At 40.6% G+C, this 17,559-nt stretch overlaps 1 protein-coding gene across 2 annotated transcripts in view; it reads left to right on the top strand.

Annotated features, from left to right (window-relative positions):
* Positions 1-209: 209 nt before the first annotated feature.
* BRAF (B-Raf proto-oncogene, serine/threonine kinase) overlaps positions 210-17,559 on the top strand; it is an 86,680-nt gene continuing 69,330 nt past the window's right edge. For both annotated transcript variants that reach the window (XM_032689519.1, XM_032689520.1), the window contains exons 1-2: positions 210-345; positions 16,210-16,311. In XM_032689519.1, coding sequence (XP_032545410.1) covers positions 214-345; positions 16,210-16,311 — 234 coding nt within the window. In that variant the 5' untranslated portion in view covers positions 210-213. The remainder of the gene's footprint in view (positions 346-16,209; positions 16,312-17,559) is intronic.

Here is a 17,559-nt window from a genome sequence, read left to right as displayed (position 1 = left end):
TCACGGTGCTTTCCCGGTGACGTCAGGCGGGGCTGCGCGCGGCGGGGCCGTGTGTGACGTCACGGTGCCGGGCCGTGACGCGGCGGCGCTGGGAGCGGGCCGGGGCCGCGCGCGCCGCCCGCCCCTCGCGCTACGGGTCGCGGCTGGGGCCGCCCCGGCGGCGGGGACGCGGCCGCCCCCGGCCCCGCCCTCGCCCCGGCGCTCCGGCCCAAGATGGCGGCGCTGAGCAGCGGCGGCAGCGCTGAGGGGGCCTCGCTCTTCAACGGGGACATGGAGCCCGAGCCGCCCACGCTCGGCGCCGGCTGCGCGGGGGGCGGCGGCGGGGACCCGGCCATCCCGGAGGAGGTGAGGCCGTCGCACGGCGGCGGCTGCGGCGCCCGCCCGTGGGGCCCGGGCCCGGCCGTGCCGTGCCGTGCCGTGCCGTGCCGGGGGCGGCCCGAGCCGGCGGAGGCAGGAGCGGGGCCGCCCTGGACAGGGCGCGGGGCGCGGGCGGGGCGCGGGGACCCCCGGCCTGGTGCCCCCTGCGGAGGCTGCGGCCGGCGGGGCTTTGGTGCGGGGGCTTGGCCATCGGTTCCCTGCGGTGGGTTTGGAAACACTGGGAATGCATTTTGAACCCCCCAAGGTTGGGTTCGGTTCCCTCGGTGGACGTGCCCCGTCTTTGCACAAGGGGTCTGAGGAAATGTTGGCGGACGGGGCACTGTGGGGGCACGGAGGATGTCAGGCCTCTGGTTTGTGCCTTTCTTACATACTTCCTGTGTTTTTGGGGCTTATTACTTAACTTCCCAATCCCACGGAGGGCGAGCGGCACTACCTGTTTTGCCGGGGCTGCAGCGTGAGTTGCGAACGCTTCTGAGATGTTTTTTTTCGGAAGGGGGAAGGAACAAACTGCGCCTTAACAACGCGAGGTGTTTTGCAAATCCAGGCACTGTAGGCATCCGAGCCAGACCAAATTGCCAGATGCCATGCACCGGCTCTGCTCCGGAGGGAAATGCAGACACCAGGAGCTCTGCCGGTTTGTTCTGAACTCGCTGGGGATTATCTCAGCTCAGCTTTCCCCGGTGTGTCTGTGCAAGCCGTACGGGACCTCTCACCTGTGAGCGGTCCTGTGGCCCTGTGAGGGACCAAGCCCGCCTGCTGACCTCTCCTTTCTGCCTCTAGCAGGGAAAATGAGCTGACTTTGATCAGCAGCTCTCAGGGGCATCCAGTTTGATCCCCAAGTCACCAAAGACAATTTTTTTTAATCCATTTTATTTATTAATAGCATAGTGGGTTATAGTGGAATTAACGAGTTGAGAAGTTTGACAAGTACTAGAGCTCGTGCTGGGGAGATGGTCAGAAGGGAGAAATGGGGAAGAATTCCACCCCTATGGATGTTCAGGAGAAGTGAGATTGATTCCCTCATCTTAAGGAGTTACTTGCTTAAGGCAGGCAAAACTGAGCAGGGCACCATCTATTTTACACCCACCCAGCAGGGTGATTAAATGCCTTGAGTAATGCGAGTCCAGTCCCAACTTCCCTGAGTAAGGAGAAACTCTCAACTGGTTGAGAAACTGAAATACCTGAAGAGTGGGGTTTCACAAACACACACTTTCAGCAGCAAAGTGAGGTTAAGAAGCTTCTCACTGACTTCTGTTGCCCAGTTTGTGCTGGTGCAGCTGTGCATGGAATTTAATGTCTCGGTTATTTTCTGCCATAAAAAACAAATCTCTATGGAGTTACTCCAATAACTAGTTTATATTGTGGCCCTTGGAACAATAACATCAATACAGCTGAGCTGGTTGGATAAACTGCAATATAGGAGAGAAGAGAGGGAAAAGCAGTGGCAAGAGGTAGGATTTCTTTAAAAAATCAATTTTCATACCAAAGGGGGGTTGTTTGTGAAACTGCTGTAAGTCATTTGAACTTCAAAAATGTTTTAACCTGTGTCAGTCGTTAGATTTGATTCCAAATGGTAAATTACATAGTGTGGCTGCTTCTGCCCCCATCCTGAATATCTTCCCTGTGTGAGGGAGAGGGACAATCACCTGGAACAGCTGCCAGCCAGAAAGGTTGGTACATTGCCAGTATGGGTGCAAGTATTTAGGAAGTGTGTGGGGATGTTCTCGTATTATTTAAAAGCAAACTTCTTATACACTGGAAATACTGAAACGCTCAGGTCTTAAGCAGAGTTTGTTCTAGAGTTTTTATTTTCTGATGTGGTTTTGTTCTTTAGCTAGCTAGTTCTTCCTTGAGTTGTAAGTAATTAAGTTTTGTTTACTGTATAAGTACAACTATTACTTCATTTAGACCTGTACCTTTAGTAAAGGTCAAGCCCAAAAAATTGCTGACACAGTTAAAATGGAAACTATCCTTAATACTAAACCAAGTCAACATAAAGAATAGTGTAAATTCAAAGTGGCATAAGTCAGAAAAATAGTGAAGTGCTTTTAATTGACTCATGGCTCTAATACAAATTCATGTTCTAGTGTTTTGTCTCAGTCCTTCAAGACAAGGTAATCTAAGCTTTGAAAGTAACCTTGCTGTGGAAACCTGTCAAGGAGCATAACCTTAATGATTCTGAGGACATACCTGGAAACGTTTCAGTTCCTATAAGTCTTTAGGGAAATGCAGTCCTGATTCCCAGGAGGTAAGCCTTCAGTTCTACACCCAGTTTCTAGTTTTAAAAGGGAGTAGACAACAAGAATTTCTGGCGGATGTTGAAGTTGTCTTACACTTGTAAGTTGGAGCCCTCTGGTAAAGGGGGTGCTCTGTATTGAGGTTGTAATCGAATGCTCTGTGTTGGTTACAGCTATATCAGTGTCCCTTATGAATACTTTGGGGCTTTGAAAAACAAATTTAAGACATATTGTTCAACTCATGACCAGTTTTTAATCAAATAGTGAATTTAGGGCTTTAGAAATTGCTTCGCTAGCCTAAGTGCCGATACTAAAAGTCTTCTAATAATCATATAATAATTCTTATAATAAAGAGGATAGTAATTGCTAAAGCTTCCCCCCCGTATATTACCATTCAAGGTTGGCAAGAGTAGTTGCTTGTGCACTCATGGGATATCTAGGAAATGAGTACTTGGAGACAGAAGGATCTGAAAAGGGTAGGGGCAAGTGGATTTACAGAAATTTCCCTCTTCCGCCCACCATTCGGTTGCTGGTGCTCGGAGGTCTGGATGTGAGCTGGCGTCCAGAGGCACATTGGTTGGCTTCTTCCCCAGGATGAATTCTTGGGACAAGAGATTGTTTGGATATAAGGTTTTCAGAGTATTCCAGGGTTGTTGATATAGTAAGGAGTGTGTGACAGCTGGGAGGAAAGGTTCTGCTCTTGTTGCTAGAGATTATTTACACCGATATTAAATAATTCAAATGGGATTTTCTGTACTCGGAGCTTTGTGCCCTGAACTGCTCTTTGTAAGACCAAAATTACTTTGAAGGCTGTGAAGTGAGGGCCTGAGCTGCTGGATGGTCGGTCATTTTCTAGGCAGCAATGCTGGAATTTATCCTACATGAATATTAGTTATAAATTTAGAAACCTTAATCCTATGAAACAGATTTAAGAAGAAGAATAAAATGGAGAGTGGGTGAAAAGATATATAAGATGAAGATAGAGTGAAAAGGCACCTCTAACCTTACAGTATGAAGTAAGTTGTCGGTTCTCAGAAAATAATATAGATACACCATATAAAACTGGGGCTAGTTTTGTTACAGTAATGTTTAGGGAACCTATTGTGTTGGGTATTAGAACAACTTTCCTTTAAAGTTTCTGGTTCTCAAAGAGTTTGCAGTTAAACATGCTACTTGTTTGGAAAGTTGAAACCACATGAGTGGTTTTTTACTTCACTACTTTATGTTTGATCTCAATTATGTTTACTGGCATTTGTGTTCAGTGATTGAGCTAACTTCACAGTCTGTGAATGACATCCTATTTAATTATGAAGACAAGTTAAACTTGAGCTGGATGTAAAGCATCTTGTAGATAATATTCTGCAGTAGTATATCTCAAAAGATAACTGAAATAATTTTTTTGTTTTGCATAGAACAGGAAAGGCTGTAGCTGAATACTATGTCTGAGTTTGGGTCCCAGCCTCAAGAAGTGCATGGTCTGGCTGAGGAGAGTCTAGAGAAGAATAATAAGTGATGTGAAGTCTAGAAGGTCAGAGCTTTGAAGAAAGACTGAAAAAAACCTGAGATTAAAAAAGAAATGGAAATTGTCAAATCTGTTGCAAAGAAGAATCCAAATAACTCATTTGCCAGCTTGTGGCCACTACTGCCAGAAGTAGCGAGTTTGAATGGTAGCAGAGGAGATGGTTTCACATTACTATGAGATAATTTTCCTTATGGCTAGGTACAGGGAAGCACTAAAATAGACTTTCTTAACTTATTCATAAAATGCCCATTAATAGATTATCACCTCCACAGGCAACCATATGTCAAGAATGATGGGGGAAAGTTGATTCAGGTATAGAAAAGACAATGACTTTGATAACTTCTCATCTTTTTTTTCCTTGGGCTTTTTATGATTTATTTGTGGCAAGGCAGATAGAACGTTAGTACACAACCTTGAAATACCTGAGTTTATTTGGGATATTAAAGAGATTTCTGCTTATGATATTTTACCCCAAAAGCAATAGGATTAACAGCTCTGTCCTGTGGTAGCTTGTTCGATTACACTAAAGTTGCTTGACAGAGTAGTGGCTCCTTCTGAAAAGTTTTGATGTCTTGAGAGTCTTGTTTCTTGTCTCTGTGGATATCCACAAACTGGTTGGGCACAGAATGTTTAGTACTGATTTTTTTTTTTGTTAATTTATGTTGTTGCTTAAGCCACTAATGCTATTCCCATTTGTGTTTTGTTGTGTATTTTGTTTTAAACTCAAAGATCTTGTATTTTTAAAGCTGTTCTAATAATATCCTTCTTGACACTTGTGTAGTCAGGAATGGCAATTCTGTTGTTGCATGAAGTTAAAAATACTGTAGCCCAAATAAGATTTTGGGTTTGGTTGATTTTTTTTTTTTTAATAATGGAAATATCTTTGGATGGCAGCTAATTTGTAAAACAAACTAATAAACCCCATAGGTTTCCTTAAGGTTGCAGTATTCCACTTCATTAATTTGTCACAAATCTATAGTTCGGTTTAATTAATTGTTACATCTATAGAAAAATTTGACTGCATGAAACATTTTGGAGAGAATTTGATTTAGAAAGAAGTCTAATTTTATTTGTACTTATAAGGGAAACAAAAGAAGGCTTCAATTGATCATAGAATTTTTAACTGTTTTCCAGTCCAGCCTTACATAGAAACTGTTTCAGGTGTAACAGGGTTGTGGATTTTTTTCTTGCGACACACTCTGTCCAAGTGTAAGCTTTATTTTCACTCTGAACCACTCGCTTGTGGAGGGTGGTGAAATGTATGGAAAAGATCCCTGCAGTTAGACCCAAGTCACCAAGTGGTGCTCTGACACCCAGAGCCGGAGGTTTTGCCATTTCCTGGGCCTGTCTCACACGGCTTAGCCAGGTCTGCTCCCCTGTGCCACCTTGGTACCAAGCAGGTCCTGTCCTAATTTGGTTCAACTCAGTAGTGCTGTAGGAAATTGGCATCACTTCTGCTGGATTAATTTTCTGCAGACTTACTTAATGGAATCTCTCCAACATGAGGAGTGCTCCATGGGCCCCTAAAGGCTTGTCAGGGGGGAGCAGTGGTAGTATGGTGTGTGTATGTGTGTGTGTCCCCTTTTCTGATTTGTTTTTATAAATCATCCTGGTCCCATGAAACTGCACTAGCCTTCATCTTTGGCTGAGACTTCCCTCGCTGGACTTGCTAGGTTTAGGTCTTGACACCTTGGATTTGATGGTCTTGAGCTTCCCCTGCTGGGTTGTAACGATCTGACTTGGTGTCTCTGGAGCCCTTCTGAGCAAGCATGCTTTCCACAGAAATAGGATTGCAGCCACAGCTTTGCCAGGGACGTGAAGGTGTCTGCGAGCTTCTTGTGTAGCAAATGTGTGTTTCCAACAGCCTTGACCACGTGAGAGTTCTGGGTACAGTATTTCGTTTTTTGAGGTGTGAGATGGTTTTCGTAATTTTCAGCTGTTCACACATCTGTGTGTGAACACAGCTACTTTCTCAGAGCTAGTGCAGGATACAGAAGTCAGCATGCAAGATACATGTTTCTTTGCTTCGGCATTTTTATTCCAGTTGCTCTTGAGCTTTTTGGGTGTATAATGGAATTATCTGAATCTTCCCTCCTGTGCACAGCTTCTTTCCAAAACAATGAAATATGTACTCACTCAGCTGATTCTCTCTTCTGTGGCCAGTGCTAAAGAAGGCTGGTTGATGCAGAATTACAGGCTGTTTCTTTTTTCCCCGCTTAAACCCCTTGCTGCAAGTATTTGGCTTATTACTCCACCTTTTTAGCATTTATGAGTTCTTGGAGGAGCAGCAACAGTGCCTTTCTTTATTCTGTTTCTGATGACATTTTATGAAAGTGTACCCTAGCAAAAAAGGGGCAAAGCAGGCAAGGGTCTAATTTGTAACCCTTCCCAATGACTGAAGATGCTGTCAGTTCAGGCAGGAGTTTTCAGGGGACACTGCCAGTTGTTGCCCTGCCGTGACACTCCACAACCAGCACAAGCATTTAAGTTCAGCAAAGAGAACCTGTGCTCTTTTAAAAATGCAGGCTGTTGTGCAGTGCTCAACAAATGCTCAGCATCAAATGAATTTTCCACACTATCTATATTAAATTCAGGAGATCGCAGGAGTGTGTTTGAGCACTGAAGGAAACTTTTTTTTCTTTTCTAAGGTTGTGATCAGGTGAAATATTGTTGTGGGTTCTCCCAGTGTACCTACACAAAGCTCAGCATGAAGGGGCAATTCAGTTTCTATGTGAAAGGTACCGACTTTGTTTAAAATCTTTCTTCCAGGAGATAAATAAGAAAAGCTGTTAATGAACAAAATTAACTTAGTTTAAAAATGTGTTGCATAACTAAGTGGCTAGGAATTATTTTTTTTGACCACAAAACCAGTGATACCAGCTCTAATATCTTCATCTATTCCATAGTGAGGCCACTTAAACAGTATCATCATTAGTAAAGCTGTTGTTAAATGCCCTGATAAGTAGTAAATACTTTTCATGTGCAGTTATGTAGTGTTCAGTCAACATTTTCTGACACTTGGAGCGCAGACTTGGTAACTTAATTTTTTTCCTCCTTTATCTCAGGTAAAGGGTTTGTTTTGAAGGTAGACATCTCTGAAGTCTGAGTAGCGTGTCTAGTTTTTTTTTTTATCTCTAGTGCAAGTTATTCACTACTGGTGTTTGAAAAGCACTATGAAATCAACCTGAAGTAAAACACATCATTATGACTAAGAAGTTGGTAGTATCTAGGTGTTTGGAACTGGATGGTTGTATATTGGTGTCTCAGTCTTTGATCTGGTTTTGTAAATTTATTCATTAAACTTGATAGGTCAAACATTCTCTCTAATTGCTTTAAGTAATGTAGATTGAAATGTGAGTCTTTAGTATCTCAGGTGTCTTTCAGAAAGGATTTCTTTAAGCGTTCTCATAATTTTGCTAGAATACAGTTTGTGTTGTCTCTCGTCACATTTTTAAGCCTATGTACATCATCGAAAATTGAAGTAACTTTTTCCAGATTCCTTGTTAAGTAGTTAGAGAGTATAAAGGTTTTCTTTAACGCTTCTCATTCTATGGTGGGTGGCAAGGAGCTAATTCTGCCTTTTAAATGATTTCGTTTTTGAAGTTAATACAAGGGTTACTAAGGCAGGATGGTCTGCTGAGTAGAACATAGAATGCTGTTTAGGAGAACGTGGTTTCTGTGGCAGTTCCTGTGTGACTGTTTTCTGTGACTGGGAGCAAATTACCTGTGTTTTAAAAATAAAAAGAAAAAAGCAAGTGTATTTGCTCTGTTTCACCTTTTGAGACCTGTTTGTGATAAAATGGGATACATTAATTGCTTTATTGTATCACAGATATTTCTAAACAAGCAGAATATATTTGTACTTGACCAAACAATTCCAACTGTCTTTTACATTTTCTAATCAGTTGGTAGGAAACACATGCACAGTATAGTAATAGTTTAGTGGTGGAATATTGCAAAGTGTATAACAAATTATTTTGTGGATTGATAACATGAACTTTTAAATAGGTGCTGATTATCTTTTCTGGATAGTCTAATTAATTGTGTGCTCTGGCAAGGGGAGAGAAGAATTAAGTTCTGTAGTTCAGCTGAGACTGAGTTTATTTGTTTTGTCATTTTAATTAATGTGACCCAAGCTGTGTAAGAGCTCTGCTCGACTACCATTTGCTTCTTATAGGCAATTATTGTAATTAGCTGGCTGGTTGCTTGTTTTCCATCACAAATATGACTTGTGTTCAGCTTAAGGTGTGCAGAGAAGTAGTTTGGTGTATTCATGATAATCTTTTTTAAATGTCACCTCTGCATGAGTTTAACACTATTGAGATTCTGTGGTAGTTACCTGTATAAAGCAAAATTGCATTCTTAAATGGGTTAGAAAATCTGGATAGTTGTTTTGGGAGTTTTTTCCCCTCTCTCTCTTTTTTTTTTTTTTTTTTTTTTTAAAAACCTTTGACTGTCTAGGGAGAAGTTGTTAAATTAATAGATGTAAATACAGTGGATTGTACCAGAACTCAGTCTGTGCGTGATCTTCGTGACTATTGAATTAATACCGCAGTGAATAAAAGGGACTACTAGTACTGCAGCACAAAAGCCGTGAGGAATATGGAATTAAAGATTTCGCTGTGCAACTGGTGGTTAACAATTTAAATGAAGGATACAGACAGCTCTTATTTTTCCACACACTGATGTTCTACTGTGGTAAGAGAACATTTGTTAACTTTCCTTTTTATAGCGCTTGGAGGCAAATTCTACTTAGCAGCAAGCAGCAAAGATGGCAGGTGATGGAAAAACTGGGGAAATGAAAGAGAATTGAAACCTCAACAGGAAGGCTGCTGCTTCATGGTAGCCCAAATCCATCTAACTGTGGGCTATAGAGAGGAAAGGTGACTTTTTTCACCAGCTCAGGTGATCACTGGGTCCTTTGCCAAGCTGTTTCAGCACAGTAGGCTGGCAGAAGGCTAACCTTGACAAAGACAACAATTTTTTGCTTGTTTAGCATCTGAAATGGTTCATCCAAAGGTTTATGTTCTGGAGAAAGAGTTAAGGAAGGGAGCAGGAGTAAATAACCAAGGACAATGTGATAATTGCACCCACCATCTGAGCTGCAGAGGGGACAGTGCTTAAGGCTCCTGGTGACTTTGTTCTTACAGTAAAACTGCTTGGTTATGTTGCAAGCTAGACTTCACTGAGCTTTATCCTTTGCAGTTTTTCAATGTATTTGAAAAAATATTTTTAAACACTTAAAGATGTAATGAACATTTAAAGTCTTAATTCCTTTGTTAAAGAGGAGGCAACTTAAGGGGCAAAGGCCTGACAGACTAGAAGACTTTATTCTGCTTTAAGAGTAGAGCTGAATGATGAGCAATTCAGTTTGTGTTTAGAATTAATGAAATGAAAAGACATAACTTTTACTTAATGTTCTTGTATCTCTCATTTCTTTGCAAACCAGCAGTTGCAACTGAGAGTAAAGTAACACCCAGATTTTGTGTAGTGGAAGACCCCCAGTTAGAGAAAGCAAGTTTTTATGGAATATGTTTGTCCTAGAATCACACAATGAGTCTGCTACTGATTTTTTTTCTGTAGAGTTTCTGCAGTGAACTCCTCCAAGATGTTCCTCTCATACTTGAGCGTTACCTTAGCGAAATGCTTCCTAGTTTTTTGGAGAAGGGTGGAAGTTGTTGGGCATTTGGTTTTGGTGGGGTGATGGTGTTTAACAGGCCCAGTGTCAGAACAGGTGCGGTTGAAACCTGCGTTGCTGGTTACAAGTTAGTCTTTCCTTCCTAAAAAGTGTTGCCTGTTAAATGGAAAATAGCTTTTCATCTTGAAACCTTTTTAATATTTTATTAACTGCTGTGCTTACAGCAGGTGCTTGCTGATCACATTACTGTATTAGTTGACCTAGTTATGATCTTTGTCATCAGACAGGATGGTACAAAAAATGTTGTACCTCTTCTGGGGGGTTTTCCTTCCTGAATGTAATTTTGTGTATCTTCACCAAGGCCAGTCTTCATTAGTCTAGAAAGATATGTTCATAGACTTTTGTGGAAAAAGAGATAAGGGATCCTTTTTTTCTTGGCTACAGTGACTTCTGTAGATATTGTTGTCTGTAACCTATCTACTCATCTGTGGTTGTAAATTTTATCAGGCTCATTTTTAACGGCCTGGGTACAAACTTTGATAGTGTATTTCCATTATTGGCTGTCTCAGACGTTGTAAAGGACCTGTAAATAAAAATGATAAAAACAATTCACAGAGATTAATAAAAAAATGGGAAACAAAGTAGGAAAGGCAGCCTTGATGCTGGTGTTCTTGTCACTTGTGTAAATTCTCGTGTGAAACCCACTGCAACCTTGTTTTCAATTCATTAAAGTTCTTCAGCTGTTGGTATTTTTCACACTTGTTCAGTAAAAAGTTTACATTGTTGAAAATGTGGTAAGCGTGAAGAGCCAGGGATAGTAGGGAAAATGGAAAAATTAACACAGGGGATGTGCAAGTTGTGGGAAGCTTCCACTGACTGATGGAGGAGAGCTAGAGTCTGGAGTATCAGAAGAAGGAAAGGACTGTCTTTCCCACTGTATGGGCATGTTCCAGCAGAAAATGCCTGCAGAAAATGAAAAGCAAGCTTTGTAAGAATCAAGAAGAGGAATAGGACCATTCAGGATGGATAAGGGGGGAAAGTACCTGAAGGAAAGTTACCAAAATGTGAGAAAGAGGTAACAGTGATTTTCAGCGCAGAAACTCGAAAGCGCAACTTCTGCACGTTGCCATGCAAATGATGACATGGGGTACTGTGTTATTAACCCCATTCCTGTGTCCTCTTGCCTCTCTTGCATCCAAGCACTTTGCTTTCAAGTTAGTTAATACATTAGTCCAGCTAAGGATGGTCTTGTACATCTCTAAAACATTTTCTGACGAAGTGGATCCTGGCTCAGTGGACCAAAACATTGAATTGATTGTGTAAGAAAGAAGCCTAAAAATGAGTCATTAGAATAGTACTGGATAGGTATTGATGATTTTGTCCTCCTTATAAAACAGTTTCCAAGTAAAATGCTTAATTTTTTATTTTTAATTACATTGTTGGTTTTACCAGAGTATTCTCTATCATCACCAAATATGATAATCCAAATTCAGGACATCCCATGCTTGGACAAATAATGGCTTTTTTTTTTTTAATACAGAATAGATTTGAACTTTCAGGTGTCTTCTACCAAATATGAATTATACAACTTAGAGTTGGGATGTGCTGTGAGATTTGAGTACTGATGCCAGATGCAAAAAGTATGAAAGATAAGTTTGCTTTGTGTTGTCTCGGGCACTGCACATTTTGACAAGCGGCAAAGGATGCGAAAATAACTCTGTGGCTTAAAGCCTCGCATTTGTGGAGCCATAGTCTTCCCTGAATAGAATGGATTTAGGCTTCTTCTGTATCTGACTTGCCTCTGGCTTGAAATAGGTCATCATCTTTATTGCATTGCAAGGGAGTGCTTATTTGCAAAATTAATGCACAATTATCCGCAATCGGCAGATTCAAGTTGATATATTCCAGTATATCTGGAATATTTCCAGTCGTCTGGCTGCCTGTGTCTGTTAGCCTGCGTCAGCTTCCTTGTGTCAGCAGCACTAAAAGGAGAATCAAATCTAATCTCTTGTGATAGAGAATAACCTTAACCTAATGCTACCAGATAGGACAGAAACATTTATTTGATGCTTTTTTTGGAAAAATGATAAGGTTATCCATGCTGTAAAGGATTCATTACTTTTTCGTGGAACTACAATGAAACAAAGTGTCTCACGTCCCTGTGCCGTTTCCTATGGAGAGGGACCATTCTTGCATGTGGACAGTACTAGGTGCACTACAGATTTCCTTCAGAATGCATTAAGATTTGTAGCAACTGTCTCTTAGGCTGGCATCGATTTTTGTGTTTCTATAAGATGCTTGGCAGTCGTGGGTTTACGGTTTCCTATAGGTGTGGAGCTTCATAAATGCATTGGAGCGCCCATAAGAGTAAGAAAAAATAGGTCTGTTCTTTCTTAATAACCATCAGGCTTCTGCAGTTTTCTTTTACTTCTAAAGAAAGTGTGAATGAAGAGTGGATAAAGGGATTACTTTAATCTTTAAAAACTTGGTTTTATTCTGTTGTGTAGGATCAAGCTCTTTGGTCCAGAACCGATTTATAAAAGGATTCCATGTGTCATTTTTTGCTGTCTCTGTTGTTAGGTAGTTCTTTGCTGCTTTCCTGGAATGTATGTGCTTATGGGGAATGAGACACCTGCTAGGCAATTTTTGTACATTTGGATTTTATCTGGACAGTTTGAAGAAACCTATAAGTGTGTGAATGCTGCTGAATTCCAGAGATGTCATTCTTAAGAACCTAGTGTTTCAGGGGTTTTTCCACAGCAGAGATAGGGATATATCTTGGCTCGAGGTTGGCAAGGCTGGGCTGTGCACATGATGCAAACTTAGCTGAGTTGTCTGAACAAGCAAGTCTGCGAGGAGAAAAGACAGGCTGAAGTTGCTGGCTCTGCTGGCTGTTTTCAGTGCAACAGGTGTGGTGTAGTTTTTGTGAGGCAGAAGCTGTGTGTACCGTGGTGGGCAGAGACAGACTTCTTCAAGTCAGGTGAGGTCACTTGTTCTGAGTTCTAGTTAGGAAAAGACTTGAGTTCCTTCAACTGAGTTGAAGTAGCCATGGATCCTGCATAGTAGAATGCAATATACCTGCACACAGGTTGATTCTCAAGGAGCTAGCTGCTTAAGGGTTGCTCTGGTTCACAGAAAACCTGTGACTTATTCCCTGATGTAGAAAGCCAGAAGGTAAGTTCTCTTTAAGTAAAGTACAGGTTGCCACTTAAAAGGGAATTGTGAAGCCTGGAAATTTTGTCATGGCATATGTGTTCTTGTGCGTACTTGGTTAGGACTAGAATATGCTAGTCAATACTAGATTTGTGAAAGTTTTCTCATCTTGTCAGAAGACTTTTGATGAATATGGGACACAAAATAGCTTTTCCATTTCTGTGTGCGACAAGTAATTATTTGTTGCTATGGTTGACTTTGATAAATTTCCTTCTGCCTTCAGTGTACTTTTAACTGTGTGAGAAGCCTTTCTAAGATTACAGAAATGTAAAGTTTGCCTGTAAGATTCACTTGTGGAAAGGCTTTTGATTTACTGCACAGATGTATAGTAGGTAATTCAGGGAAATGTTTTTGGTTCCTCTGAGAAATTTTGTCTTCCATTAGACTTCAATTTCAGCTTCTTCAGGTGAAGATATTTTTACTGTAGCCTGGCAGCTGACAGTAAGCTTAAGGGTTTGTTCTTCAATCATAGAATTACAGATTGGTTTGGGTTGGAAGGGACCTTGAAGATCATCTAGTTCCAACCTCCCAGGAATGGGCAGGGACACCTTCCACTAGACCAGGTTGCTCAAAGCCTTGAACATTGTCAGGGATGGGGCAGCCACAACCTCGTGGGGCGACCTAAAATAGTCACTCGGTGTTTGCACTTCTCATGATATGAACTTAGGAGGAAGATGTCTGCCCTTGTTAAATGCTGTTTGATCTCTCGCCAGCATCTCCTAAATAATATGCTTCCATTGTGCATGTTGGTGTTGCTCAGTTATGTTTGTTATTTGGTGTCTTTCACTGTAAGAGAAGAGAGAAGCAAGGTTGTGGTTATGGACACAAAATAGAAAATAACATACAAGGAAGGAAGTTACTCATTATCAATCTTAAAAAAAAAAAAAGTATTTGGAAGCTCATTTGGCAGGGGCTCGTTCTGCTTGGCACTAGTGAGGCCTCACCCCAAGTGCTGTGTCCAGTTTGGGACACTTCCCAATACAAGAGACATAAGAGGGAGTCCAGTGAAGAGCCATGAAGATGATTAAGGGCTGGTGAATGGAAAATGGAGCCAGGCTGTCTTCAGCAGTGCCCAGTGATGGGGCCAGGGGCAGTGGACACAAACAGAAATGGGAGGTTCCTTCTGAACATCAGGAGACGTTTTTATTGTGAGCTTGACTGAACACTGGCACAGGTTGCTCATGTAGGCTGTGGAGCCTCCATCCTTGGAGATATTCAAAAACTGTCTGGACATGGTCCTGGGCAGACTGCTTGAGGAGGGGTTTGGACCAGATGATCTCCAGAGTTCCCTTCCAACCTCAGTCCTTCTGCAATTCTGTATTACTTTGTCAGTGAAGAATGTTCCCTCCTCACCCTCCCCATTGCCAGGCCTTTAAGTGGAGTAAGTTGTTGTTGTGATACAGCAGATGTTGAGGAAAACCTTTGCTGGGTAAAATTGCCAGAGTGACCAAGTAAGAGGAGTTTCATTAAATACTAATAAACCTATTTCTGAAGATAATCATGAGACGATTCCTAAGATTGCCAGGAATTTTCAGTGTACACACCCAGGTTAGCAGCATATTGCCAGTTACATGGGAAGTAAACATCCTAATATATTGACACCCTTATATTGAACAGATTAATTGAAATGGTGTTGATTCAAGCTTGTTCTTTTTACCAAGCATACAACTAGCCCTTGCCATCTTGGGAAAAACTAGCAAAACACAGAAATGCTTCTTTTTGCTGCTGGTTGGCAGTCTCAGCTTCAACGTGATAAATTGATTGCAAGTTGAGAAGCAGGTTGACTTCCACAGTTGCCTCAAGAGAATTTGTGTACAGAATACTTGAGTAGCACACTCTTTGGTGTCCCCCCATACTCCTCACTCTTTATAGTTTGGTTTGCTTGTTCCTGAGCAAACTATTTTTGCTCAACTGCAGCCTCTTGATGAAATCATTGTTCTGGTAGCTGTTCTAAAAATTGGTCTAGAAGTGAATCAATCATTAGTTTCCTTCAGGAAATTGCTGCAGATAACTGATACGTAGAATTAGGATGGGGAAATAAGGTGGTGTGCAAAATGCAGTTTCAGTATTTTAGAGGGCGTTTATTCATGAACTTCTAAATTTAAGTAATAAAACTTGTTTTGATCCAACTTGGATTACATCCTATTGGTGGTGCCTACTTTAGAAAATGAAGTTATTTGCTTTTTTTTTTTTTTTTTTTTTTAAGAGGTAGGTTGTCACAGTTTGTACATCCAGACCTGGTCTTGAGGCTGTATATATTTTAATCAGGGAAGTAGAAAAGAGTTAAACTGAAAAAGGCAATGGGAGTCTTTGAACTACCTTTGGAAGAAGCACTGTTTATATTGCCTTCATTTCTTCCATCCTGGATCTAAAAACTGATAGAATAATTTTTTCTGATAGGTAGTCTAAAAACAGTACAGATGAAGAGTGATTCTCCTTTCTTCCTCCCTTGTGCTCAGCTATAAATTTCTGAATTTGCTTGGACTCAAGTAGCTTCTTACATCAGTGTAACATTATTGCTTTAGAGGTTTGGGTTTGTGCTTTGCTGCTTTTTTAGATATAAATTTGAATTCATAATGCTGTTCACCTACAGTAGTCTCCAGGTCCTAAAGTTAACTCTTTCAAGTTGTGCAGAATCAGTAGCAACATAAGTTGCTTCACAGTACAACACCCTAAGTTGTCTCTGTGCACTAGAGGTAAATGGATTTTCCAGATTGTGTCCAGGGTCTATAACTTGCAGAGTAGACTGAGTACAGAAGTCAAGGTGTAAAAGGTACTCTTTAAGATCAAAACATCCTATTCCCATGTAAATAGAACACTAGGTCTAGGTTTTGTGAGTGTTGTTTATACATATTATTGAGGTTTGATAGAAAAACTCCTTCACTAAACTTTGTGGTACTGTTGAAATTGGATTGCAAAGTCTTGCAAGGAAAATACCTAATATGATCTTGATAAACAAGAGAAATAAACCATTCTTAGAAGTTGTTTATTCAATGGGGTCCTGAGTTTTAAAACCAAATTGGATTTTTCTCTGTTTATCTCAGAAGCATGCTATTACTGACACTGGATGAACAGGATAGCCTTTTGCACTCCTTTATTGATAACTAAAATTTTTATTATGGACTTAATAAATATCAAGAAAATGTTTTGGGGGTTGTTTGTTTTCGAACAGATTCTGCAGGGTCCTTTTGATGATTAAAAAACTTAATTTTCTGTTTTAGGTGTGGAATATCAAACAGATGATTAAATTGACTCAAGAACATATAGAGGCACTGCTAGACAAATTTGGAGGAGAGCATAACCCACCATCAATATATTTAGAGGTAAGTTTATGTGGCTCAATTAATGGTATGTTATCTTAATCTTATATGAAGCATCTTATCTTAAAACTGAGAATACCTGTAGTAAAAGAGAATATTCTCCTTGTGTATTACAAACTTAACTTTTTTCTTGGAGATAGAGAGGAACTGTATGGGATTCCTGATACACGTCAGTAGGGGAAGATCAGTGGTGTGGTCTAATAATTATATTGGTGCAACTAAAATATAAAGCATCCTTTTTAGGGGCCAGGGAGTCATGCTCTGTTAAAAGCAAATATATACACATATACATATATACACATACACATGAAAACATTTCATAAGAGTAACTTTGCCTTTAAAGCAGTTGACTTCACTTTTTTCCCTTTGAAAACTGATCATGTATAATCCAAAAATTTCTGTTACTGGAAGGGAACTTCTTAAATACATAAAATTGTGTGTGGACTAATATTTTTAAGCCATGTTTAATTTGTAAGCTAACTACAAATTAAATGTCTGTATTCTTTCATCATTCTAGATGCATAAATTCTGTTGATGTAGGGCCATTAAGAGCTTAAAGAACTGTATGCAAAAGTTACCTCTGTTAGGAATTGAGTGGACATCACTTCCTTCAAACCTGCCCTTTTCTTGCTTCTCTCAAGTATTGGAATAACTGAAGGTCAACCAGATTTCCTTTGTAGTCTTTGTAATTGCTGCCTAAAGGTACTGGGTAATTAAAAATAAAGATCTCATTATTTGAGGTACTTCTAGCTTTTATCTTAATATGTCAGAGCAGGGCACTAGCTTGATTGTACAAATGTTGATATTACGTCCTTAACAGTTAAGGTCAAGTGAGGCCCTCCCCAGTTGCTTTACTTACTGCTAATGTGAAATGGGAGTATTGAATCACTGCTAATCACTATTTTAACCACTCAGTGCTACATATAAGCACACCTCTGTTTTCACACGAACCGGTTCGTTCCATATGTCTGGATTTATTATTGCCACATGTACGTGGGTTTCATAAGATTGTGTATCAAATTGCAGTAATAGTGAACTTAGTCTGTAGTAAGTTTGGACAACAGGTAGTGAAATTGTCTGTTCATTGCAGCCATTTGTCACTTGCTTGTGTCTAAATTAAAACTGAGATTGAACACTGGAAGCTCTATGATTGTTTTGTAGGTCACTGATAGGGGAGAGAGCATTTGCAGTCATAAATATGTACTGGGAGATGATTACGGCAGCATAAATGGTATGGTAAGTCTGAAATAG

Source organism: Chiroxiphia lanceolata, chromosome 5 (assembly GCF_009829145.1).
Source record: "Chiroxiphia lanceolata isolate bChiLan1 chromosome 5, bChiLan1.pri, whole genome shotgun sequence".
NCBI lineage: Eukaryota > Metazoa > Chordata > Aves > Passeriformes > Pipridae > Chiroxiphia > Chiroxiphia lanceolata.
Note: the sequence above shows the minus strand (reverse complement) of the source record. Positions and strands in the feature narration are given on the sequence as shown.